The 26,107-nt window shown below is 45.4% G+C and overlaps 1 protein-coding gene across 1 annotated transcript in view; it reads right to left on the reverse strand.

Moving 5' to 3' along the window:
* The window catches only part of SLC12A8 (solute carrier family 12 member 8), a 143,587-nt gene extending 119,121 nt beyond the window's left edge, over window positions 1-24,466 (reverse strand). Inside the window, exons 1-2 of the mRNA XM_040484777.1 lie at window positions 24,248-24,466; window positions 22,821-22,915 (exon numbers count right to left, since the gene is read on the reverse strand). Of these exons, the coding sequence (XP_040340711.1) occupies window positions 22,821-22,862 (42 nt within the window). The 5' untranslated portion in view covers window positions 22,863-22,915; window positions 24,248-24,466. The remainder of the gene's footprint in view (window positions 1-22,820; window positions 22,916-24,247) is intronic.
* Window positions 24,467-26,107: the final 1,641 nt, after the last annotated feature.

Genomic DNA, 26,107 nt, shown 5'->3' on the forward strand with positions numbered 1-26,107 from the left:
AAGCAGTCTACCTGGAGCATGTATGTGATCTATAAGCACAGTGAGAAGGCAGAAAAGTTAAGACTACAGGAAATAAAATCTAAGGTCAGAGCTTCTGAATGGCTCAGAGCAAAGGATGTGCCCGTGATCGAGGACCCAAAGCTGAGGCCAACCGGCCTCGGTCAAAACAAAAGGAGAGGAGCCCAGCTCCTCTTCTCCTCTTGTAACATGCACCCACAGACCTAGAAAGGTCCTAAAAAAACCATCAGGGCAGTCAGTTAAGCCTTAAGCACCCCATGGGATGGCATAACCCGCCAGTCCCTGACTCCAGTCAGAGCTCCTTTCATCTGTGTAGATTTCTGTTCATCTGTCTTTCACAAGCCTACATTTTCCTACCAAGGCCTGTTATAGGTCTGTTATTTATTAGAAACAGCAGTAACAATAGCAGCTCTCAGCAATGAAGAGCAATAATTCAGAGAGTGGCTTTCACCTTCCAAATCAATCTTCTCCTTTGATCCTCACAATGCCCCCGGGAGGCAGGCAGGGAGAGGGCCCCTGTTAGAGCAGAGGAAGGAGGCTGGGAGGAGAGACAGGATGGCCCCAAGTCCACGCCAGACTATAAAATCTGTACTTGGCCCTGCACCTCCGGTTATTTGCCCTTTGCTTTCCTAACAGCCAATTCTGTAGGTTCCCATTTGTAACATCCTGAACTTTGCTAAATTATGAAGACGTCTGTCTTACCCATGGATCTCCCATCATGAATTTAGAAATTTTATTCCTCTTCCATCCCAGCCTTCGCATGTCCACTCTGAAGGCTGCTTTATGTGTTTACCTAATGGCTTATGAGAAGCTTTCACTCCCTGGATCTCGTTGGGCTAAATCAGCCTTAAAGAGGCTTTCCAAAGGAGGCAGAAACTTAAGGAGACTCCGTACCCTGAGAATAAAAGTATAAATGGTTTAAAATGAGCTTGGGGACCAGGTCATGACAGCTTATCTCAGGATGCTGAGGGGGATGTGCTTATTTTATTCTTCTTCTTTTTTTTTTTTTTTTTTAACCAAGTGACAAAAGAATATAACTAAGTCTTCCCAGCACCTGCATTTGCTCATCAGAGGCCAGTAGGAAGAGCCTGCGTTTAACTCCAAAGCTGCAACCCTGATGTTCTTGAGAGAGAGAGACCAGCATAAGCTCAGGGAGAGAGAGAAGAAGATACAGAAGCACAGGAAAAAGGGAAAGAGGATGAGACAGAGAACCCTAGAATAAAATGCTAAGTAAGTATTTTAGAGACCACAACGGCATTTCTCAGCCCCCCACCCCCTGCACTGACACGCTGTCTCTAGGCATCAGCATAGAAGCACCACTGGGTGCCCATTCCTCACACCTCTCCCTTCTCCACCATGTCCTGCAGCTGCACCACTTCCAGGATGCCCCCAGCCTCTGCCACTGCCCCACAGCTGACTTTTTAGGAGTCTGCCAGCTAGACGACTCAAACCAGTGACCTTGCAGAGTGACCAGTCAGATGGCCCACGGCTGGTATGACTCTGACACCAATTCTGATGTGTGGGTTTTCCCCCCATACCAAGCATTTCTCCAGCACCAGCTGGGTGTCCTATAATCCAATTTAATTATGATATTTTTTATCTGGAAATAGTCATAAGACTGGTCAACCCCCCACTTCAGATGCTGGTCATAAGTGTAAATTGTCACCTGTGCTTCTGAAAGACTGGCTCTAAATCAGAGGTTCTCATGACACTCGCCTTGAGTTCCATTAGTTTGCTAGAACATCTCAAGGAATTCAGAGAAACACTTCACTTACTAGATTACCGCTGTTATAAAAGCATATAACCCCGGAACAGCCCATGGGAGATGCCCATGGGGGAGAAGTGTGTAGCTTCCATGCTCTCTCCAGGCACACGACGCTCCCCAAATGTCTATGTGTCTACCAGCCTGGAAGCTCTTCAGACCTCGTTCTTTGGGGGTTTTATGGATGCTTCACACATAGGCATAGTTGATTCAATCACCAGCCATTGGGATTTGACTCACACTCTCCAGCCCCCACCTCTCTCCCTGAAAGTTCCAACCCTCTAATCATGGTTGGTGCCCCAGCCAACCAGCCCCCATCCTTAGGTGCTTTCCAAAAGTCACCTTATTAACATAAACCCAGTTGTGGTTGAAAAGGGATGGTTATGAATATCCAGATACCCTTATCACTCTTATCACTTAGAAAATTCCAAGGGTTTTAGGAGCTCTGTGCCAGGGTTGGGGATAAAAACCAAACATTTATTTCTTATTATAAATCACAATATCATGACTGGCTACTCCACAACCTTACTCTCTCTCAGCCCTGCCAGCTTCTTCCAATTCCCCTTCACTCCTGCTCAGGCCAAGGGCAGAGCCATGGATCTGCACCCAAGCAGACATCCAACAGGAGAAGGGAATATCAGCTTCTCCCCCACACTCTGGAACCTCACACCCAACTCCCTCCTTTATGGGAGGGTAAGGAATCCCCTCATATTTCAGATATGCCCTGCCATGAAGGCTATGGCTCACAGACTCTCCCTCTGCGCCTCTACCCAGTCATTACTATCACTGGGGGCAGGAGGAGGGAGAACAGCTGGGGTGATGGCAGGAGACAGTTGGACCAGTTCTGAGCTACCTTTTTCAAAAACATCCAGGGGCACCTGGGTGGCTAAGCATCCAGCTTCGGCTCAGGTCACGTTCTCGCGGTTTGTGGGTTTGAGCCCTGCATCGGGCTTTGTGCTGACAGCTCAGAGCCTGGAGCCTGCTTCCGATTCAGTGTCTCCCTCTCTCTCTGCCCCTGCCCCACTCACACTCTGTCTCTCTTTCTCAAAAATAAACATTTAAAAATATAAAATAAAATAAATTTTAAAAAATCCAGAAAAGTAGTTTTATTATTCACCCTCTGAGCTACTATGCCAGAGCAAGTTGGGTGGTACAGTGGGGAACAACAGCAGCGGGAGCTTCTGCGGTGGCCCTGGGCTAAGCGCCATGCTCACAGCGGACACAAGGCTGTCTACCAGAGCGGTGAGGTGAATGACTTGGAGAAATTTGTCATTTTATCTGGAACCATTTGCGGGGAGGTCCTGCTGCCATGTCATGGACCAAGTCTTGTCTTTCATGTCCAATTTGTCTAAGATGCTGTAGGGATCCACATGGGTGGCCCCAACGGCTGTGTGCCAAAAAATTAGCCAAGAGTTCCCAGATGTCACTAACAGTTAGATAGCTAAAGGAAAGGTCATGTTGTTTGCAGAAGCCAGCTGGGCCCCTGTGGAAGGCTGTGAGGTGTTGCCAAGGTCCAGATGAACACCTGTAGGGTGTCAGATGCCACAGGCCTCATCCTCAGAGTGAGGGCAGACAGAAACCCATGCATCTCAGAACTTACTGTAGGCTCAGCTTAGGATGGGGCAGTTTGCTAACTAACTAACTTTCAATAAGTTTGACCTCAGATTTGTCAGCAATTCCATTTGGAATCACTTTTTTAGAACCAAAGAATCAAAATTTCCAAGTGTAAGCATTTGGTTTGTGAGGGCCTTCTGAGACTTTCAGCTTCCTTCCAGACTTGGAGGATGCAAGGAATGCCCAGTCTCAACCCTGTCTCAAGGGGTCTTGCCCACCCCACTTTCATTTTGGTTTTGGTAGAGGCAGGAGTGACGTTGACCACCGTCTGGGTAAGGCTAGAAAGCTTCAGGCTGTTCCTGGTGTCTCCATTCAGTTGGCAAAATGAGACAACCCCATAGGACACCACGCGGTCAGTCTCAGTTTGCAAGACCCTGTGGGGTAGAGGGTTACGAGGAGTGAGTTCTAAGTGGGAGGGCAGTGGGTGCAGGGTGGGTGAAATGAGCAAGCAGGTGGGCCTCTATGGTCCCCATCCCTGAACCGCTCTTTTAACCATTTCAGATGCTGAGGATTCACTTAGTTTGAAAACCCCTTCCAGGGGACATAGGTGCTAAGGAAGGGAAACAGAAACTTGCTCCTCACACAGTCCTCTTTCATGGAGGAAAGAGAAAAGGACAGTCTCTAGACCCTCCAGAGTCACACTAGAGAATCATGAGCAGGTTTAGAAAAAAAGTATTCTCCTCTACAAACTGAAGTTCAATAGAAGAACAGATTTGTTCTCTCTGTAGACTGGCTTTTTTTTTCACTTGCAAGACTGGCACAGGCAGGTCCATGATCAGGGGGGAAATAGATTTCCTTATGGAGCTGAGCTGGGAGGCAAACTGAAAAGCAATCCTGTCTTCTAGCAATCTGGGCAGAGCTGCAATCCGCCCACACTGCAGATTCCTGAGGATGGGCTAGCTAGGTATCTGGCTTCCTGGAAGAGACTTGGGAAGGGCTCATTGTATTCATCAGGCTGGGGCTCTGGCACCATGTGCCCAGTGGAGAAGGTGTGAGATTAGCCAGGCTCCGGCAAGCTGGGCCTGGTTAGGGAGGGGAAATGTCACAGCTCACCAGACTGAATGGAGGGGCTCCCTGCCCAGGACACTGCATACCAATCCACAGCCAGGACCAGGCCCATTCAAGCTGCAGTTGGTGGTACCATATGCAAAAGATACTCTGTCTATGGCTTTGTCTACTGAGAAAAGAAATGTCACTGATTTGGAGGCAGGTCACTATCACTCCTCAGAATCACGTCTTCACTCTGGCTCAAGGGGTTCAATCCCTGGGGGCTACTGACATTGCTCAGAGCTGTAGAGAAGTGTTCAACCACTATGCTGCCAATGTCCCCCTGGAAACAGGTGAAAAGAACACACTGGGAATTCCACTCAGTCTTTACAGGTCTCTACAGGAAGACAACAGTCTTCCCCATTTCTTCCCACTGTGAGTGACACAGGTGACAGCCTAAATCCCAACCATCACCTGAGACAGCCAGATGCTATGACCAGGCTGGGCCAAGGTGCATCATGACAGCCAGGGCTGCCTGGCTCACTTTTGAGCAGCTCCAGTTCTAAGCTATCTCGGGGAACTATCCAGGGGAGAGGTCTGGTCCCAGCTATTGATAACTCTCCTAGAACCTCATCGTCCTCAGATCTGGGCCCCAGGCATCAATTCCAGAATAATATAAGTCTCATTCCACATTCCATGACATAACAGGCTGTGAGGAAGGGAAGTGGCAGTATCTGATATGGAGCCTACTGGGAAGCAGAGGTGGACACTAAGAAATAAGACAAAAAAGAGTGAGAAACAAAACCCCTCAGAACGGGCACCATAAGCATGCTTCAGGGGCACCTGGGTGGCTCAGTTGGTTAAGCGTCCAACTCATGACTTTGGCTCACGTCATGATCTCACAGTTTGTGAATGCAAACCCCATGTCGGGCTCTGCACTGACAGCAGGGAGCCTGCTTGGGATTCTCTCTCTCTCTCTCCTCTCTCCCTGCCCATCCCTCAATGTCTCTCTCTCTAAAAAATAAATAAACTTAAAAAAAAAGCCACCCAAGCTCAAAGATGAGTTTCTCTCTGTCTTGAGGACCCTCAGCCTGCTAGAACAAGTTTGGCAGATTCCAAGGGGCACATCTACCTTCATGCTTGTTGCAAGGGTTTTCCTTCCCCAGCTCCCAGGACTAGAGAGAAGCCAGGGTTTGTCCTCAGAACCCAGGGGCCTGCACCCCACACTGGAAACACCATGCCTGTGTGCTGGGTACTGTAGTTCAGAGATAGAAGTTTTCTCCTGTGACTAGAGAATCTCTACACTTGAGCAGGGTATCTAGGAAGGCAGGAAAATTGTACATGAAATGTGCCCAGAGAAGGAAACACTCAGCTTCCTGCACCCAGTAAACTGAGAGGAGAGAGAGAGAAAAGTTCTGTGGTAGGCAATGATATGTGCTCACGCCCAGGAGCCTTTTGCAGCCACCGCCAGCAGACCACCTGCCAGGCCTTAAGGAACACACATGACATGTGAGATGGTACCTTTTCTCTCTAATGGCAGCTGGAGGAAAAGAAACCAGGTGAGAAACTACTTCTGCCCACTCAGGTCGGGAGAGGGTCAGAGCAAGACACAGCCTGTCCCTTCCCCACAGAGACTGATTGTGCCTGGAATACACACACATGAGCCAGAAGTTTGCTTTCAGAAAGCTAATTATTTATTAATTACACATCAGAGAATATGCCAAGCTGCTGAAATGTGAAGACGCAGTCCCCCTCCTACGGCTCGGAACAGGCACCGCCACGTGCAGGAGCTGGGCAGGGGCTCCAGGGGCCGGGGCCCACCTGTGGTACCTGTTTGAGATGCAGACAGCCACATACTTGCTTTGTAGGGGTTCTGTGCAGTTCAGATGTGATGATAATTGTGACAGCTTTTGCAAGCATGAGGCACGACAGACAATTTTAAATGTGGGTGAAGGTCACCTCAGGGAAGTCAGGAAGAAGAGTTAGAAAAGAGGTCTTACTGACCATGTATTTTCCATTTTCCCCACCTAACTTGTCCTCATGTTTTGGGTAAATCCTCGCTCCGTAGCTCAGCCCTGAAAGCTGCCTTCCGAACCCACGCCCAGGACCAGCATTGGAAAAATTAGCCCCTTTCTGTACTGCACTAGTTCTAGAATGGACACCCAGTGAGTGTTCTGTCAGCCCAACTGATGCTAGAAATGGAAATGGCTCTGCAGCAGGGGAGGGCAGGATCCACATGGAGTGGTCAAAGTCTGATTTCCCTGGATTCGAATCTGGGCAGCACCCTTGGTCAATATTGATTTAAGCATTGCTAGAAACGCGAGATCTTCGTGGTAATGTGGGTCTCCTCTGCCACAGAACTAGTTTGAAAGCCAGAGTCTATATACAGTAGTTTCTGCAAGCTTGATCTGTGGTTTTTCCGTGCCTGTGCATCCTAATCCTTGTCCAAGGCTGATAATCTCCAAAGGCACAACCTGGTCCCACAACTGCACAGCCCCAGGAGGAGCAAGACCCTCATATGCCATGAAAACACTGATGCTGGTGGTTCTGCCTCCTAGAACCACATGGCAGATTCTTCCCCAGAATAGCCACTTCTGCCCGCTGAACTCAGAGCCCAAAGGCACAGTGCCTGGGACACCTGATACCATCCCACAAATGGCAGGAGCCCACAGCAGCAATGCCATGGCCACTTAACAGGAGCTTCCCTTGCCCTTCCCAGCCTCCTTGGCAAAAGGGCAGAGCCTTTCTTGCAGGACTCAGGCCGCCACTAGAAAGTCTACTTGAGTTTAACATCACAGAGCAACATGGGTCCTAACGCCCTCCCTCAGTAATAGGCAAACCAGCTAAATATTAACTGCAAAAGGTTTATTCTTGAGGACATCAGTGGATCAACAGATATTATACCTATTTAAGAATTGTTATGTGATAAGTAGTTCTGACATTTGGAATCACGTTAATGTTTTACATACTCAAAATCAAATCAAATCAAATCAATAAGGATGAGAGAAAAATTAGAACGCAGAGAAATAAGTTAGCCTGACTGTATTTCAGGCAAGGAACGTAACCACGCTGAAGGTGGGAAAGAAACTCACCAGAATAACTGGTTCTTTGACTATGTGCTCTCAGTCTAAAGACAAAAATAAGTACAAATATTAAATTCTAGATACAAAGGTTGTTTTTGACAACTAGATTCGATTCTGAATCTACTTTCTATGAATTGTAGGGTTGAGCAAATAAGTAAATATATATGGGAGTTAAGTTTCTCACGGTTGAAGAAGGGAATTACAACCAAAGAAAGAGGAATGAAGAGAAGAATGAACCCTGGGTGATGGACTGGAATGAGAAGTATCAGTTTGAATTTGTGGTTTTTAATATAGATAGAAAAATATAGAGCTGGATGTGTGTGTGTGTGTGTGTGTGTGTGTGTGTGTGTGTGTGCGCATGTATTCCTTCTCTCTGTCCACCTGAAGGCTCTATAAGCAGAAACACCCCAGTAGCAATGAACATACCTAGCACCCAGATCTTGGTCTTTAAATACCATTCCTCACTTTCTTTTTTTTTTAATTTTTAAATTTTTTTTTTATTTTTTAAAAAAATATTTATTTATTTTTGAGAGACCACAAGTCAGGGAGGGGTGGAGGGAAGGTGACAGAGGATCCTAATTGGGCTCTGCATTGACAGAGCAAGCCCAATGTGGGGCTCAAACTCACAAACCACGACATCATGACCTGAGACAAAGTCGAATGCTCAACTGACTGAGCCCCTCAGGTGCCCCCCATTCCTTGCTTTAAGTAACCAAGACTCTTTGGAGAAATGGTTGATTCAAGGCTAGGAAAGAGAAAGTACAAAATGAGCCTGGAATATTTTGTGCCAGAAAGCAAGAAAGCGATTAAAAAGAAAGGATATGTTAAAAGGACATAGGAACTAGCCTGAAGGGAACTGGCCAACTCGGGAATAATTTGAGCATCAAAATAATAACAGCAGGAGAATATTTATGTAATAAAATAAGAATCTGAGTCCATGCAGATGTAAATAAATGAATAAATTAAAATATGAGGAAGAAGGGAAAGTCCTTCATTACAGTAGAAGATTGGCATCTGTAGAAGGAGTGATGGCATTAGAAATGTCACCATTTTGTAATCATGACAGTGACAACTGATTCTGTCAAGAATCATCCATGACTTGGGTGCCTGGGTGGCTCAGTCAGTTAAATGTCTGACTCTTGATTTCAGCTCCGGTCATGATCTCACGGTTTGTGAAATCAAGCCCTGCTTCCAGCTCTATGTTGACAGCACAGAGCCTGCTTGGGATTCTCTCTCTCTCCCACTCTCTGCCCCTCTCCCACTCATACATGCATGTGCATGCTCTCTCTCTCCCAAAATAAAGAAATAAACTTTAAAAAAAAAAAGAGAATCATCCATGGATACCGATGCCAGTGGGTAAAAGACTAATGAGGAACAGGATATTTCCACAGTCTCAAAGTATCCCCAACAAATTGTTTATTAATTACAAAAGGAAAATCAGTAACTTTAGAGTGGATTAACTTAGCAGACACCACTTTAAATAAGTAACCAAAGTGAACATCACCAAAAATGAGACGAACAGAAGTCCTGTACATCTTAGAGAGGAACACAACTATCACTCTAGAACATTCCTGCCAAAAATACAAAACCTATATCCTATTGTGAGGGGTCATGTCTCAAAGTGAGAGATGTTCTACAAAATAACTGACTTGTGTTCTTCAAAAAATGTCAAGGTCATGAAAGACCAAGAAAGTCTAAGTAACAGTTCTAGATTAAAGAATAGTATGGGTGCCTGGGTAGCTCAGTTGGTTGAGCATTCGGCTTTTGATTTGGGCTCAGGTCATGATCTCAGTTTGTGAGTTTGAGCCCCATCGCAGTTTGTGAGTTTGAGCCCCACGTCAGTCTCTGCACTGACAGTGTGGAGCCTGCTTGGGATTCTCTCTCTCTCCCACTCTTTCTGCCCCTCCTCACCTTCTCTCAAAATAAATAAACTTAATAAAAAAATTTATTTTAAAAAAAGGTAGAGACGTGGCAACTATGTGCAATGTGTAATCCTGGACTGGACTCTGGGCCAGGGAAGAAATGTTATAGGATATTAGGGGGATAACTGGCAAAACTGGAATGCTGGAATGTGGAATGATGGATTAGATAATAGGATTACCAATATTACATTTCCTGATCTTGATAAATATACTGTGGTTAGGCAAAAGAAAATTCTTGTTCTTAGGAAACACACACTGAAGAATTCATGGATAGAGGTACATGGTGTATACAAATTACTCGCAAATGGTTTAGGGGAAAATATAGAATATAATATATATTAGAATATGTAGACATATATATATGTATATATATATGTATGTATATAGATAGATAGATAGATAGATAGATAGATAGATAGATAGATACAGATGGAATAGAAACAGAGGGCATACTAATGATAAAGCAAAAGGACAAAATGTTAACAACTGGTGAAATCTGAGTCAAGAGTATATAAGCATTCTTTGTGCTACTGCAACTTTCTATGACTATGAAATTTTATCAAAATGTTAAAGTTTAAAAATAAATAAATAGTAAGTTCAACAAAAGCTATATTTATACAAGGAGCCCAGATACTTATAAAAAAAAATAGCTTGTATATTCTTGTGCCCAACATGAAACAGATTTTTACTACATGTGAGTTAGCTGAATGAATGAATGAATGAATGAATGAATAAATGTGCTTTAGAAAGTAACATTAGACACCTCTTTCAAAATGGCAGATAAAGCATTGCTGTGCCTTCCAAATTACCATGAAAATGACAGAAAAGATGTGTTGTGTTTTTTTTTTAAGTGTAAAACTATACTTATAACTAGAAGGGGAAAAGAAACAAGTGCCAGCAGCAGATTAGACATTTGAGGAAATTCTACAGATGGGCTTAGAGGGGTAAGAAGAAGCAAAAGAAGGAGAAGCAGGGCAGCTGAGAGAAAGGCTGCCTTCCAAAGCACCTGAGAAGCTCCAAGTGCAGAGCTGGCCATCCCTGGGCGTGGACACAGACAGGGCAATCACTGGCCATGACTTTATCTTGAAGTCTTTGTCGTGTGTATGGAAGTAACATGTGTATGGCACTTACAACATTGAAGACAGGGTTGGTAAAGGGCCTAGGTACTTGCCAAGTTCCTGCATTTTACATTGACGTGGTACAGTCTTAACTCTAAATAAACCGTGAAAAGTTTGATTTGTACACTTAATCCCTAGAACAGCCGTTCTCAAACTTTTTGGTCTCAAGGCCCCTTTACATTCTTAAAAATTATCAAGGACTCCAGAGAGAGCTTTTTGTTTAGGTGTGTTATATCTATCAACATTTACCATATTAGAAACTTACAGGAAGATATTTTTAAATATTTATTAATCATTTCAATATAACAGTAATAATAAGCTCACTATCTGTTAAAATAAATTACCTACTCTCATGAAAAATAACTACTTTCCAAAACAAAAAAGTTTAACAAAAAGAGGCCTTGTTATACATTTTGCCTATCATCTTAATGTCTGGTCTGACACAACACAGCTGGATTCTCATATCTACTTCTGCGTTCAATCTGTCGGAAAATGTTTTTGAAATACATGCAAACAATTTGGCCTCCCACAGTTCTATACTTAGACAAGGAAAGAGTAATTAGTACCACTGATCCCTACATGAAAAAAATTACCGTCCCCCAGAAGAAAAGAGAATTACAAAACAGAGTGACATACTATATAAGAAACAGCTGTAGCCACACAGGGCCAGGAGAATGAAAGGAAACTTGAAAGAAATGAAGACCCTGTTGCTCAGAGGCAGCAAAGCTTTAATAACTTAATATCGTGTTTTCTTCTCCATGAGTCCAAGAATATCACTTGGTTATCCAGTTAAACATACACACACCCCTCACTATTGTAAATGCCATTCTAAATTTTTTTAATGTTTACTTATTTTTGAGAGAGACACAGAGAGAGAGAGAGAGAGAGAGAGAGAGAGAGAGAGAGAGAGTGCACAAGCCGGGAAGGGGCAAAGAGAGGGAAACAGAGGCTGGGTCTGCACTGACAGCAGTGAGTCCCACGGGCGAGGGTGGGGGAGGGGGGACAAACTCACAAAATGTGAAATCATGACCTGAGCTGAAGTCGGGCACTTAACCAACTGAGCCACCCAGTTGCCCCGTAAATGCCATTTCTAGGTTTAAAATTTTTATTTTTTATTTATTTTTTTTTGCTTTGTTGTGTTTATTTTATTTTTTTTTATTTATATATGAAATTTATTGTCAAATTGGTTTCCATACAACACCCAGTGCTCATCCCAAAAGGTGCCCTCCTCAATACCCATCACCCACCCTCTCCTCCCTCCCACCCCCCATCAACCCTCAGTTTGCTCTCAGTTCTCAACAGTCTCTTATGCTTTGGCTCTCTCCCACTCTAACCTCTTTTTTTTTTTTTTTCCTTCCCCTCCCCCATGGGTTCCTGTTAAGTTTCTCAGGATCCACATAAGAGTGAAACCATATGGTATCTGTCTTTCTCTGTATGGCTTATTTCACTTAGCATCACACTCTCCAGTTCCATCCACGTTGCTACAAAAGGCCATATTTCATTTTTTCTCATTGCCACGTAGTATTCCATAGTGTATATAAACCACAATTTCTTTATCCATTCATCAGTTGATGGACATTTAGGCTCTTTCCATAATTTGGCTATTGTTGAGAGTGCTGCTATGAACATTGGGGTACAAGTGCCCCTATGCATCAGTACTCCTGTGTCCCTTGGATAAATTCCTAGCAGTGCTATTGCTGGGTCATAGGGTAGGTCTATTTTTAATTTTCTGAGGAACCTCCACACTGCTTTCCAGAGCGGCTGCACCAATTTGCATTCCCACCAACAGTGCAAGAGGGTTCCCGTTTCTCCACATCCTCTCCAGCATCTATAGTCTCCTGATTTGTTCATTTTGGCCACTCTGACTGGCTTGAGGTGATATCTGAGTGTGGTTTTGATTTGTATTTCCCTGATAAGGAGCGACGCTGAACATCTTTTCATGTGCCTGTTGGCCATCCGGATGTCTTCTTTAGAGAAGTGTCTATTCATGTTTTCTGCCCATTTCTTCACTGGGTTATTTGCTTTTCGGGTGTGGAGTTTGGTGAGCTCTTTATAGATTTTGGATACTAGCCCTTTGTCCGATATGTCATTTGCAAATATCTTTTCCCATTCCGTTGGTTGCCTTTTAGTTTTGTTGGTTGTTTCCTTTGCTGTGCAGAAGCTTTTTATCTTCATAAGGTCCCAGTAATTCACTTTTGCTTTTAATTCCCTTGCCTTTGGGGATGTGTCGAGTTAAGAGATTGCTACGGCTGAGGTCAGAGAGGTCTTTTCCTGCTTTCTCCTCTAGGGTTTTGATGGTTTCCTGTCTCACATTCAGGTCCTTTATCCATTTTGAGTTTATTTTTGTGAATGGTGTGAGAAAGTGGTCTAGTTTCAACCTTCTGCATGTTGCTGTCCAGTTCTCCCAGCACCATTTGTTAAAGAGACTGTCTTTTTTCCATTGGATGTTCTTTCCTGCTTTGTCAAAGATGAGTTGGCCATACGTTTGTGGGTCTAGTTCTGGGGTTTCTATTCTATTTCATTGGTCTATGTGTCTGTTTTTGTGCCGTTAGGTTTAAAATTTTTATAACCAACTATAGCAAATGTGGAAATGTTCATTATAATTACAGGAAGAAATATATAAATTTTATAAACCTTGACAATGTAAAAATAATAATCCAACTAACAAAAAATTAGAAAGGAAATGGGGTAAAGGGATGGAAGAATAAATGTTCCAATGCCTTCTTTTTGTTAGATCAGGAAGCAATAAGTAAATGATTAACAAATTGATAACTTGGGGCGCCTGGGTGGCTCAGTCGGTTAAGTGTCTGACTTCGGCTCAGGTCATGATCTCATGGCTCATGAGTTTGAGCCCTGCATCGGGCTCTGTGCTGACAGCTCAGAACCTGGAGCCTGCCTCAGATTCTGTGTCTCCTTCTCTCTCTACCACTCCCCCACTCATGCTCTGTCTCTTTCTCAAAAATAAACATTAAAAAAATTTTTTTAATAAACTGATAACTTGGTCAAGAAATTAAGGTATAAATATATTACTTAAAGGTACAATGATAACCACCATGGAAAATAAAAATGAGAAACCATAAGCATAAGCAGTGGATGCCTCTGGAAAGTGTGGGTGAAGGAAGAAGGGCAGAAGACTTAACTTTTTATATCATTCTCTATTGTTTGAATTGTTTTCTTATTACATGCATGCAGTACTTTTTTAAAAATGTTTACTTATTTATTTTGAGAGAGAGTGTGTGTGCACAAGTATAAAGAGGGAGAGAGAGAATCCCCAGCAGGTTCCTCACTGTCAGCACAGAGCCCAGCACAGGACTCAATCTCACAAACTGTGAGATCATGACTTGAGCAGAAATCAAGAGTCAGACGCTTAACCAACTGAGCCACCCAGGCACCCCTTGTTGTTCTTAAACAACAGTAAATCTCCTTTGCGGAAAGTGTCATACATAGTTCTTTACTTACACTTGAGTGGATATTAAGGCTGTTTAGGGAACTGAGATATAGATGGATAGAGAAAATGTAGGGAGAAGAGTGAAAGAAAGAAATCTCATAATTGGCCTTCTATAGTCTAATCTGTTAGTTCATGGGGATTTAGTTAAATTTCTGATATTTAAAAAAATTTTTTTAATGTTTATTTATTTTTGAGAGAGAGCAGGGGAGGGCAGAGAGAGAGGGAGACCCAGAATCTGAAGCAGGCTCCAGGCTCTGAGCTGTCAGCACAGAGCCTGACGCAGGGCTCAAACTCACCAACCATAAGATTATGACCTGAGCCAGGTGGGTGCTTAACTGACTGAGCCACCCAGGTAAATTTCCTATACTTTATTTATGTTTATTTATTTTTGAGAGAGAGAGAAAGCATACACATGCACACGTGTGTGAGCGAGCAGGCGAGGGGCAGAGAGAGAGGGTGAGAGAGAGAGAATCCCAGGCAGGTTCCACACTGTCAGTACAGAGCCCCACGTGGGGCTCCATCTCATGAACAGTGAGCTCATGACCTGAGCCAAAATCAAGAATTGGACCCTTAACCACTGAGCCACCCAGGTTCCCCAGTAATCCTGTTTTTAACTCAACCTCATTTTTTGCAGCACCAAAAGATACCTGTGGTTTGAATCACATTTTATTTATTTATTCATATTTTTGTAATGTTTATTTAATTATTTTGAGAGAGAGCAGAGGAGGGGCAGAGAGAGAATCCAGAGCAGGTTCCACACTGTCAGCATGGAACCCGACACAAGACTCAATCCCACGACCCTGGGATCATGACCTGAGCCAAAATCAAGAATCAGACAACGAATCCAGCCACCAAGGTGCCTCTGAGTCACATTTTAAATGTGTCAGATGGACAGGATACTTAGAGTGAAGTCTTTTGTAAAATTTATGTCTGTTCTTAAAATCTGTGTATCTTTTAAGAGAAATTATAATGTGGTTTTGCTATGTGTTGTTCTTTACTGTAACTGCCTAAAATAAAAAGTGAAGCTTACTCAAAATGAGACATGGCTTTCTGTTTTAGGTTAAATTTTACAGACACTGGGATTCACATTAGAGCAAATTTATCACCTGCACCAGACATAACTATTTTTGCCAGAGTGAGGGTTGCTAAGGCCACCAGTGCCTCCCGTTTATCAGAAAGCACCTAAGTCCTGTAACTGCTGACAGGGACTGTTTAGTAAAGAACATCACAGGTTTTTTTACACAGACCAGGGGTTTTTACACCACTATATTTTTCTCTTTATGCCTGTAAAGAAAAAAAACATGCACACACCAAAATAAGAACAAAAGAAATGAAAATAGGACCTTTCTCCTGAGAAATAGAAATGCCAAGCATTATTTTCTTGAAAATGCATCAGAGACTATATAGGTGCCACCTCTGAAGAATTTCGTCAAACTATTCTAAAGCATACCACCATAGTCCTTTGATTAGGTATTAAATCCATAATCACCATAGTCCTTTGATTAGGTATTAAAACTCAGAAAGAAAAAAATTAAGAATTAGTTTCAGTTACACTCGGTAATGATTGAGGAGCAGAAAGAGATATTGAATTATACTCGGGTATGTATATTTCTTTAAATCTTACTACAATTATTAATACTGTTCTGTGAATGTAGAAGTATCTGGTGTTTCAACTGTTATCCTGAAGAGATATATTTTGGTTAGAGAAAGGATAAAATTAATGGAAAAATATCCACCCCATAGGAAGTCACGATGTTCAATCAGGCCACACCAGGGAGTAAGCACCACCTAGTGGCACCTTACTCAAATTACAAGAATAGTATTTCAGAGTTAGTAGGATTCTCCTTACAAGCCCCAGCCTATTAAAAGATGACAAGGACTGTGTTTTTTCCGTATCTGGCCATGAATAAAATGTACCCTAAGGAAGTAAGAAGTTTTAAAGTCTCCTAGTCTGTCCATTCACAGCTAGGCAGAATGTAGGAATCATCTTTTTCCTTTCCTATATCTTATGACATTATAACATCTTAAAAATCTTGCTGACCGAGGAAAGATTGATCCTCCCAGGGCTGACCAATTCTTAGAGATAGCAGAGGGCTGGCCAGGAGCATGCCTTTCCTATGCAAACCAACCAACTCTGAGTCTGTCTCCCGAATCACCCCTTTTTATCTAACCTTCATACACCAAGTGAATATTTCCCCTGGCCTAACCCACCCCAGGGCCAGGCACTAGGCAACTAGAGAACACCCCATAGCCCAAAGCCCACCAGAAGTATTTCAACTAGCCAATCCTAAACTGCCTTGCCCTGATTTTCCCATGAAAAAGGCTGTGGTCCAGGCTCTCCCCTAGCTCCTGCTTTTGCCTCCTAGCCAAAGCCTGATGCTTCCCCTGTGGCCATGCATGGCATGGGATCCTCACCTCCTTCTTTTGGGAAATGAAAATAGTAAAATTTCAATGTTATTGACCTCTTCATGTCATCACTCAATCCCCTCCATAAATGAAGATTCTGTGGGTACAAATGAGACAGGATTGTACTTAATTCATTTCAGTGAAGAATCACTTCCGTCACAGTCTCTAGGGAACCTTCATTCATAAAATGTCTCCATTCCCCTTTGTACAAACAAATATGCAGCTTTTTTGGCTCAAATGTCATTTTGGGGGTTGACCTTCTAGGCTAAGTAGCAAACAGAGCTATAAAATGGAAAGAGAGAGCAACAAAGAGGAGAGAGCAGGAAGGGTGACAGTGCCCACATGAAAGCCTCAGACTCAACACTGAGAACCAGTTCTGTCCCTTCTTCTCTCCCAGATTCCAGAACTGTGAGCCTCTTTTCTTCTGCCATCTCCAAAAGTTCATTCTGTCCGGGTACCTTTGGTGGCTTGGCAGTGAAGCTACCAGCTGAAGCTTTAAGGCTTCATGTGCATGGAGTCCCTTCCAAAGATTATACCTAATTTTGTAGTTGTGATTCGTATCTTAAGACAATGTCTAAAATCAGACAAGCTTCATGCTCTACAAAAACTGGGAGGGCAAGAGGGGTCATGGCTCCAAGGACCCCCGAGACCCCTGATGTGAGCCCTTCTCTTCTGCCGAACTATTTGGGGCCTCAGTTTCTTTATCCGTAAAAGGAGGGGCAAACAGAGCAGTTTTGTCTTAAGTTCCCTTTTCCTTTCTCCTTAGTTATATTCATTTCTCTACATACTAACAAAGCAATACCCTAGAACCTCACATGTGTCTCCCAAGGCTCACTCTGAATATTGGTGTTTTAAAGATTCCAAAACAGGCCTGGTAAACACATGGCAAAAACACAAGCCAGTTCTTCACTGTACACTGGCTGATGGGGGCACAGAAAACCAAAGCAAAGCTTTTGCAATGAAGCCTGACACCAATGCTCAAAATTCTACTATAACCTAAAGACAGGATGCATCACGCTAAATCCAGAGCTGTGGTACGGGTTAGCACTTGTGGTTCTAGCCTATCTCTGCCACCCGTTGCACATGTCTTCTGACAAGTCATTCAACACCTTTGGCCTTGTTTCTTGACATGCTGAGGAAGGGGACTGGGCCAGCGGTCTCTGAGAACCCCTCTGCCTCTTAAAATGTTTGCTTCTATCTGCCTCTCTTGTTGGTGCTACCTCATTGCTCTCCAGTGTCCCACAATATGACCACACTCTCTTTTTTACCCTTACCATCCTAAGCTAACCTGGGTACGCCACTGAATTGAGGCAGAGAAAACAGGGAGAGAGCACAGGATGAGAGGATAGAGAAAGGAAAGGGAGGGCAAGGAAGTCAAGCAATGCTGGGTGGGGCATGTTCAGGGTCAGACACGGCTCACCCCCCGGAAGTCAACCTGGAAACACCTCCTCCTACACATAGGCCAGATGCCATGGCTCTACCAGGGCACCTACTTCCTGGGTCTTCATCAGGCTCTTTTCCAGGGTGATAAGCTCAGGTCAGCCAGACTTTAGCAACCAGATTTCCTAAAGAAGGGTCCTCATAGACTATTCCTACAGGAGCCAAATCTCTTGGAAGAAAGCTAGATGGGGAGGAAAGAACACAAGTCACTCATACAAGCTAATCTGCAGCGTTTGGTGACTTGTTTGCATCCCATAGCGTAACACAGGTCCCCTTTAAGTTTCTCTGGAGACCATCTAATGCTGGGAGAAGGAAGACAAGAACCTCAGATTCATTGGAGGCATTCCTTATTCCATAGCAGTTAAGGGATTTCAGTTTTAACATCTCCAGCAACAGCTATTACTGGAGATCCTGGCAATAATATGCACTCAATAAATCCACGGTAAGCTGAGCTCAATATTCTCACTATTCCCGATGCTAAAAGCTTTTGATCCTGCTGGACTTCAGACCTCACTGAGCATGTCTATTTGCTATCTCTCCCTGTCTCAGGCCACCTGCTTTCTCCTGCCAGCTTAATCTTCCTGACCTATCATGTCCACCACAGTCCTCTCTGTCCAGGGACTGGCAGAGACAAGCATAGAACATATGGTTTTTAGCCTTCCATTCTCCTCCCTCTGGCTCCAGCTGTTCCTTAACTTCCCAGGCCCATGTTTCACAAACAGTGTACTCTACTGGGTTTCAGTGTGAAATCTGCTTCATCCAGTCACTGAACACACACTGTATTTAGTGCTCACCATGTGACGGGCTCTGGGCCAGATCTTTCCACATATGGCATAAAAGCCTTGAAAATCAGGTACTCCCACCCCATCTCACAGTTGTGGAAGCAGACTTGGAGCCCTGAATAACTTGCCCAAAGGTCCAGCACAACCAGTGACAAAGTCAGAATTTAGAACCCAGCTTCTCAGGTTCAAGTCATGTTAGTGAAGCACCTGAGGACAGAGGTTGCCAGAACAAGACCTGTACCTGCCAGAGATTCAGTAGGTTCCCAAACTATGCACCCATACACACATACTCACACACAATCTCAAGCCACTCCACACCCATCTGGGTCTAGAAAGTGTCCCATCTTCCTCAGCTCACCCAGCCCACCCAGCCGGCTATCCTGGACAATGCCCCACATTCTGGTTTCAGCCACTGGAATAATTCTGGATTTGGGATTCAAGTCTTTGCTGTGCTGAGTTCTGCATTAATTCCCCAACTGAACCTTCTGATTACTTATTATCACTACATTCTGGAACAAATACATACTCCTCACCCTAGTTTTATTATTAGCCAACATTCACTGGCTGTTCACTATTGAACCAAGCACTACACTAAATATTTACATGAATTATCTCTTTTAATCTTTGTAACTCTCTTTATTGTAGCCATTTTATAGGTGAGGAAACAGAGACTTAGCTAAGTAACTTGTCCAAGGTCACAAATCACAAAGTATTAGTCAGTACTTGAATCCAGGCAGCCCATGTATGCTTGAACGCCATACTATTAACCTGATCTACAGCTTCAGGTCCCAGCTGGTCCACTTACTACTGACCAACACACACACACACACACACACTCACTCACTCACACACACAGCTATACCACCTGGTCTTGAGATAATCAAAGTAAAACTAAGAGTCCACTAATTCACCTCTCCACCTAACTCACAAGCATCCCCACTGTGGCCAAATATCCTAAGAGCTACTTTCTAGTCACAATGACCAAGAGAAGAGCAGATCTGAACTGAAGGATTTGGCACAGGATGCTGCCTTCTTATTCCTCTGTCCTTCAAACTCCAAAGCTCCTAGCAGAATTCCTGACTACCAAGGCTGGAGTGAAGGTAGAAAAAGGTTCATAGGAAACTTGGAGGGCCAGCCACTCCCAGAGTTCAGCTTCACATGTTAGCTACCCAACCGGCTACCTGCTCTCCACACAGGCCTCTGGTTTGCCATCTGAGTGGCTCTGTTTCACCGCTAGGGCAAGAGGCAAAGAGAAGAAAGGCCTCGGCAATAAGCACGCTTGGGTTCTAGGTACCTCTGTTTTTCTCATCTGTCAAACCAAAATAATCATATTTCTTCCAGAATGTGTTATGAAGATTAAATTAAGTAAGTAATAATAAGCACCCACCAATCGGTAGTATCATTTTCCTACCTGTTCAGCCTGGGATGTGTTACCTGGCTTCACCATATATGTTCTGCCACCAATACTTGGACACCTAATGCAGATGGCAGCTCCCTCAATCTCTAGTGAGCTCAGTTCAGTTAAGTAGAACCAGCACTAACTGAACATTTTCTATATGCTAAACACTAATGACAGGTATTGAGGATGCAACAATGAATCAGGGGTTCACAACCATAAGGGAGATAGGAAAGGAACAGCTTGTTTCAATGCTACACAGTAAGTGCAGTGATAGAGCATGTGCCTGGAGCAGAGTCAGATCATGGAAGGCTTTGGGGGCCAAGAGTTTGAGCTGAATTCTGAAGGCAGTAAGAAGCCATTGAAAGGATTTTAGCAAAGCAGTCGAATGTATAGATTTCTGCTGTAGAAAGGAGCAATGTGGAGAAAGAGGTTAGGAGAGTATGAATAATCCAATTCAGAAATGGTGCTCAGGACAAGACAGTGCAACGGAGACAGAGAAAAAGGATGAATTTCAAGCATCAAGTGAACACCAAAGGCCTTGACACTGAACACTGTCCAGTCCCTCAATATTTGAAGATTGAGGGAGAGGGAGATGGAGAGAGGGAACACAAAGCCCTTTGTATCTACCACATTTTTTTTTTTTAACGTTTATTTATTTTTGGGACAGAGAGAGACAGAGCATGAACGGGGGAGGGGCAGAGAGAGAGGGAGACACAGAATCGGAAACAGGCTCCAGGCTCTGAGCCATCAGCCCAGAGCCCGACGCGGGGCTCGAACTCACGGACCGCGAGATCGTGACCTGGCTGAAGTCGGACGCTTAACCGACTGCGCCACCCAGGCGCCCCTCTACCACATTTTTAAAAGCAACTCTTTTGGGGCACCTGGGTGGCTCAGTTGGTTGAGCATCCAACTTCGGCTCAGGTTATGATCTCGTGGTTTGTGAGTTCAAGCCCCGCATCAGGCTTGGTGCTGAGAGTTCAGGGCCTGAAGCCTGCTGCAGATTCTGTGTCTCCCTCTCTCTCTGTCCCCTCCCCCTCTCCCTCTCTCTCCCTCTCTCTCTCTTTCTCTCTCTCCCAAAAAGTAAATAAGCATTAAAATATTATAAATAAGTAAATAAAAATAAAAAGAACTCTCTCTTGGTGCACTTATGACAATTTAATTTGCATTGTGGGCATCTACTGCTTGTTTATTTGATCAACCAACTAACATTCATCATCCACTTAAATGCCAGGCACTGCCTCAGGTACTTGGAGGGTTCCAGTGACAAGTCAGTTAAGAGAGAAGTATCAGCAAAGACCACCAAAGGGGAAAGATACAAGCACAGAGCCTGGGGAATGGTGAGTTTTGGCTGGCATGTGGGGCACAAAGAAGATTCAAGGGACCAGGCTTGAAACTCCAGCAGGATCAGCCTGTGCAGGACCTAAGCTAAGGAGTTTGAGCTCTGAGTGGTGGACACATGGAGCCACTGAAGGTTTTTAACAGGGGAGAGAGGGGTACAGGTGAGCTTCAACAGATCCTTCTCACAAAGATGAATCAAGAATATCTTGTCTCTTTTCTTGGAATCCCTGTGGACAAGAGCCTCATATTTTTCGTGTAGGCATCTTTCTCATGCCCAACATGGCAGCCATTATTTCAGAAGTGGTCCACTAATACATGTGAAGTGTGTTAACACTCACGTATAGTCTTACATAGTTAAAGAAAACACATGAGAAGCTGGTCAAGCTAAATAAATGTGAAGACCCCTGACAAATCAAGGTCTCTCTAATGGTCCTCGGCCACACCAAGAGCATGGCCACAGGCCTTTCCATCCAGGAAAGAACAGCTCTGGGCAGGCATTCTGCAGAGTCTCCAGTCTCTCACTTCTCAGCAGCATGAAAACTGGCAGAGTTGAATGTCAGGAGCTAAGTATGAGGGTGTGGGGTACAGCCCTGGACCTGCCAGGGGGAGAGGAGCAGTACCCTGTGCTGAGTACTCACCATCTGTCAGCCACCATGCTGCATTTTTCACATGTACCCATGAACCTGAAGAGGGGGTAACTGGCCAGTTTGGATTCCCCCACCAACTTACAACACCTCCTGCCTCATCTGCCCTTTGTCTCAAGACCCCCAGGTTCTAGAGCCTGCTCTCTTGCTATTGTTTGAGGGCTTGAGTTGATCCTCTCCCTTCATGGCAGGCTTATTCCCCGCACCCCATTATAATGCCAGAACCCCTCCTGCCCTTCTCTACAAAGCATGAGAGAAATCCGAGGGATGGTGAAAACTTCAAGGTTGAGTGATCATTAAACAGCAAGACCACTGCAGGCAGTTTCCTGATTAACACCTAAGCATGGCTTTTTATTTTTTAAAGGAATTAACTGTATTTCTGCAGAGAACTCCTTCAGTTCCATAGCTATGTTGAATATTTACTACAACTAATGATCAACAGGGAAAGAAAAAAAAAAAAAAAAAAAGACCTGCAGACATCAGGAAATCCAGAAATCCATTTGGCTTCAGCATATATGAGTTTTTCAGAAATAAATTTACCTTCTTGCACGGGTTTGATTCAAAAGTAAAAGGAGTTCATATTATCTGAGTCCTCACTCTGTTCATGGAAAACCTCCATGGGGCAAGAAGGAATGCTCAGGATTCAAAACCCACTACAAATAATACCAAAGAAGATTTTCTGCACACAGATGATTAAGCGTTGGCTTAACATTTTCTTGATTAAGCGAGAATACCAAAATAAACTTCTGAGATAATTACTTTTAAAATAGTCTACCATAAAGTTTCCATTCAGCTTCTTGTCTGGGTGCCCCTTGTTGGATCTCAGACCCCCCCCCCCCCCGCCACGGCACAAGCCTACCTGTTGGGCTGCCTCATGGAAGAGTTCCTGCACTTGAGACATCTGGGCTGTTCTCCTGGAAATGGGGTCCTGGTGGTCTGGGTGGGGAGACCCCTCTGGAAGGTAAACACCATCTTTGGTCAGGCTGGCTCTTCTTCCCTCCATCCATAGGATCCATCCTTCCTGCATACACCACACACAGCCCTGACCAAGGAAGGGACCTTGTTCTACCTCATCTGGAAACACCCCTTTCCTCTCTTTGGTACCCAAATCTATTCCACACATCTTTCAGAACCTCCCTGTGCTCACACCTTGCTGTCCTGGAGCCACACTTGCCCCCAGAGCTTTCTTCCCTGAGCTCCTTCAGTATGGGGGTCAGAGCCAGCTGCCAGTTTACCCAGCCCCAGAGGACACAGTCTGACACTCCCCTGTCATCCTTGTGAACCCCTCTGTCCACAGCAAAGGCAGCACTGGCTCCCTAGAACTGGTTGCAGGTAGTGAGTGAATACAGATTGGTCCATGGGCGGAGGGAGACAGAGGAGTTTAGGTGGTTCTTTGAAGGTCCCCTCTGGAGCAGGGCCAGAAAGGGTAGGGGAGTGGAGACAGCAGGTAAGCAAAAGAGGACTGAGCATCATTATAAGAGCTTGGTTCTCTTCAGACGGGCAGTCTTCCCCTTGGTACCGGAACCAGCTTTCCCTGGAGCAGGGACTTTGCGCCCTGCCTGTTCGCCCCCTTTCCCTAGCACGGGGATGGGACAGAGACAGGGCTCACGAGATTTTGGAAGGAGAAAAGGGAGAATGAGAGGGGGGTATGGGGGCAGAGTTTGTCATGTGAGAAGAACACGATCAATGACAGCAGCCAGAGAAGGCGAGAAGGGAAAGCGCCCCGAGTATTCCAAGAAAAGAGCTGGGAGCTGGGGGCCGGGAGACTGCGAGGATTTGGCGGGCTGCGGAGACGAGCTGGGTGTGAGGGAGACCCCAGAAAGGTCCCCTCGGCTCTCGGCCCCGCTGCCAACGCACAGCCAGGCGAGTCTGGAGCGAGGCGCGCTGGGCCTGGCTTGACCCCCGCCGCTCGGGCCCTCGGTCTGCGGAAAAGGACCCGCAGGTTTCCGGAGAGACGCTCCGGGTCCGCAGCCCTGGCTCCCGCGCGTCTGTCAGCATCCCCACTTCTGCGAATCCCAGATGGAGCAGCCCACACCCGCCTCTCGATCCTGGGGAGAACCCACCATTCCTCTCCTGGGCGCGGGGCAGGCACGCGCGCGTCCGAGTGCCCGCGTGCAAACGCTCAGGTGCACACGCGCGTCCCGTGACGCGGGGGCGGGACGGGGATTACCTGAGCAGGTGGCAACGCCGGGTTCCCTTACTACCGGACAGAGCTCCTCCGGGGAGAGGAGTCGTCCCCGAGACCACCCTGTGCACTCCCCACCCACCAGCCCCGTCCACCCTCACCTGCCGCAGGGTCAGAGAGCTCTAGCGCGGGGCCCGCCTTGTCCCCGCTCCCCTAGCCCCCGCCACGTGGCTGACCAGGTGTGCTCTGCGCGGGTCCCCCTGTCCAGCTGGAGAGGCGGGTCTAGTCCGGGCTCGGCCACCCCAGCCACGCCTTCATTCGGGAACCTCGGTGCCAGGTGGAGAGGGAGGGGCTGCTGAGATTTCCCCTCCCCAAGGGTGGGGCCCGCACACCTAGCGCCTCCCAGGAGGGCTCCGCTCTACGCGACAGAGCTGCCAGGCCTGGGAGGAGGGGACGGGAATCTGGAGCCCCAGCCGAATTACCGGGAGGGGAAGTGTGGACTCCGCTAGCTCTCAGACGTGACCGGACCAGCCACTGCCGCTGCAGCCCTCGGCCAATTCAGTGCCACCAGCTGAGGTGGCCACCCCTGGGAAATAGGACGCGGCGCGATCCTACTCACTGCAGTTCTGAGAAATTGTCCAACCTTGCACACCAGAGTGAGAAAGGACGGGGACCCCGAGGGCCTACAACTCCCACACTGGCCCCGTGGCCCCCCTGGGCGGATGCAGAAGCCTCTGGGCAGGAGAGGAGACTGCGCTCCAGATGTCCCCCCGTGCGGCTGGCTACCCCACCAGCTGACCCTCAACTCGAAGGAAGTGCAACTCTTTTGCCCTTCACCACCTTCAGCAAGACTGAGAACCGACTCCCCCAGGGCGTCCCACCCCCCCCCCCGCCCCCCCCCCCCCCCGCCCCCCCCCCCCCCACTGAATTAACATACAGAGGATTAAATTATCTCCATTTCCAATCTGGCATATTTCCTAATCCTTAAATAACTTGCTAGGCTTCCATGTGGGCTTCTGAAAACAGGAGGGCAGCTGGGAGTACTTCCCACGCCCACATGAGCCTTTGTGTGAAAATCCCTAAAAATAGAGGTTGTTCTTTTAAAAACAAAAGGGAAGGCAAAACCATGGGAACACTGACAAGAGTCCCAACATCTCCTGCTCCAGTAAAGGCTTTTTTGGTATGGAAAGATACATAGCATAAAGTGTGCCGTTTTGATCATTTTTAAATGTACAATTCAGTGGCATTAATTACATTCACTATGTTGTGCAACCATCACTGCTCTTTTTTCATCACCCCAAACAGAAACTCTGCACCCATTAAGCAATAATTCTCCATCTCCCCCTTCCTCAGCCCATGGTCACCTCTAATCTACTTTTTGTCTCTATGAATTTGCTTCTTCAAGGTATTCCACATAAGCAGCATCAGACAATATTTGCCCTTCTGTGTCTGGCTTATTTCAGTTAGCATGTCCTCAAGGTTCATTCATGTTGTAGCGTGTGGTGGAACTTCATTCCCAGCAAAGAAGTTTTTAATTACCCATCTCTGGAAGAGGAAAGACTCCCAGAATAAATTACACATTAGCCGTCTGTAAACAATGGATAGATAGGTGGGCAGGATAACACTGTCGTTTTATTGGAATTGACTGTATATCCGTATACTACATCTACATGGCCAGTAGACTCATTTTTATTATTCAGTTTGGGGTCACACATGACACTTTTATTTTTTGCCTTAAAAATAAAAGGTTGGTTTCCTGTTTGCTATCATTTTCTGATGAGCCTCCCTCTAAGAGTCTGTGTGAATTTTGAACAATACACATTCACTTCCATTTCAGCCTGAGCTAAAAACATTAGAAAAGGAAATCCACACTGCTGTTCATAACCACCTTTTTTGTTACTCATTACTTTCTAAATGAGAAGTTCCCTTCAAAGCTTATAAACATCTTCAAACCCAAGAACAAATGTTTGTTTATTTTCCTTATGTTAAAGCAAGAGAAACCTACCCATCTTGCTTAATGT

The sequence above is a fragment of the Herpailurus yagouaroundi genome, unplaced genomic scaffold, assembly GCF_014898765.1.
Source record: "Herpailurus yagouaroundi ecotype Mexico unplaced genomic scaffold, PumYag 162, whole genome shotgun sequence".
Lineage (NCBI taxonomy): Eukaryota > Metazoa > Chordata > Mammalia > Carnivora > Felidae > Herpailurus > Herpailurus yagouaroundi.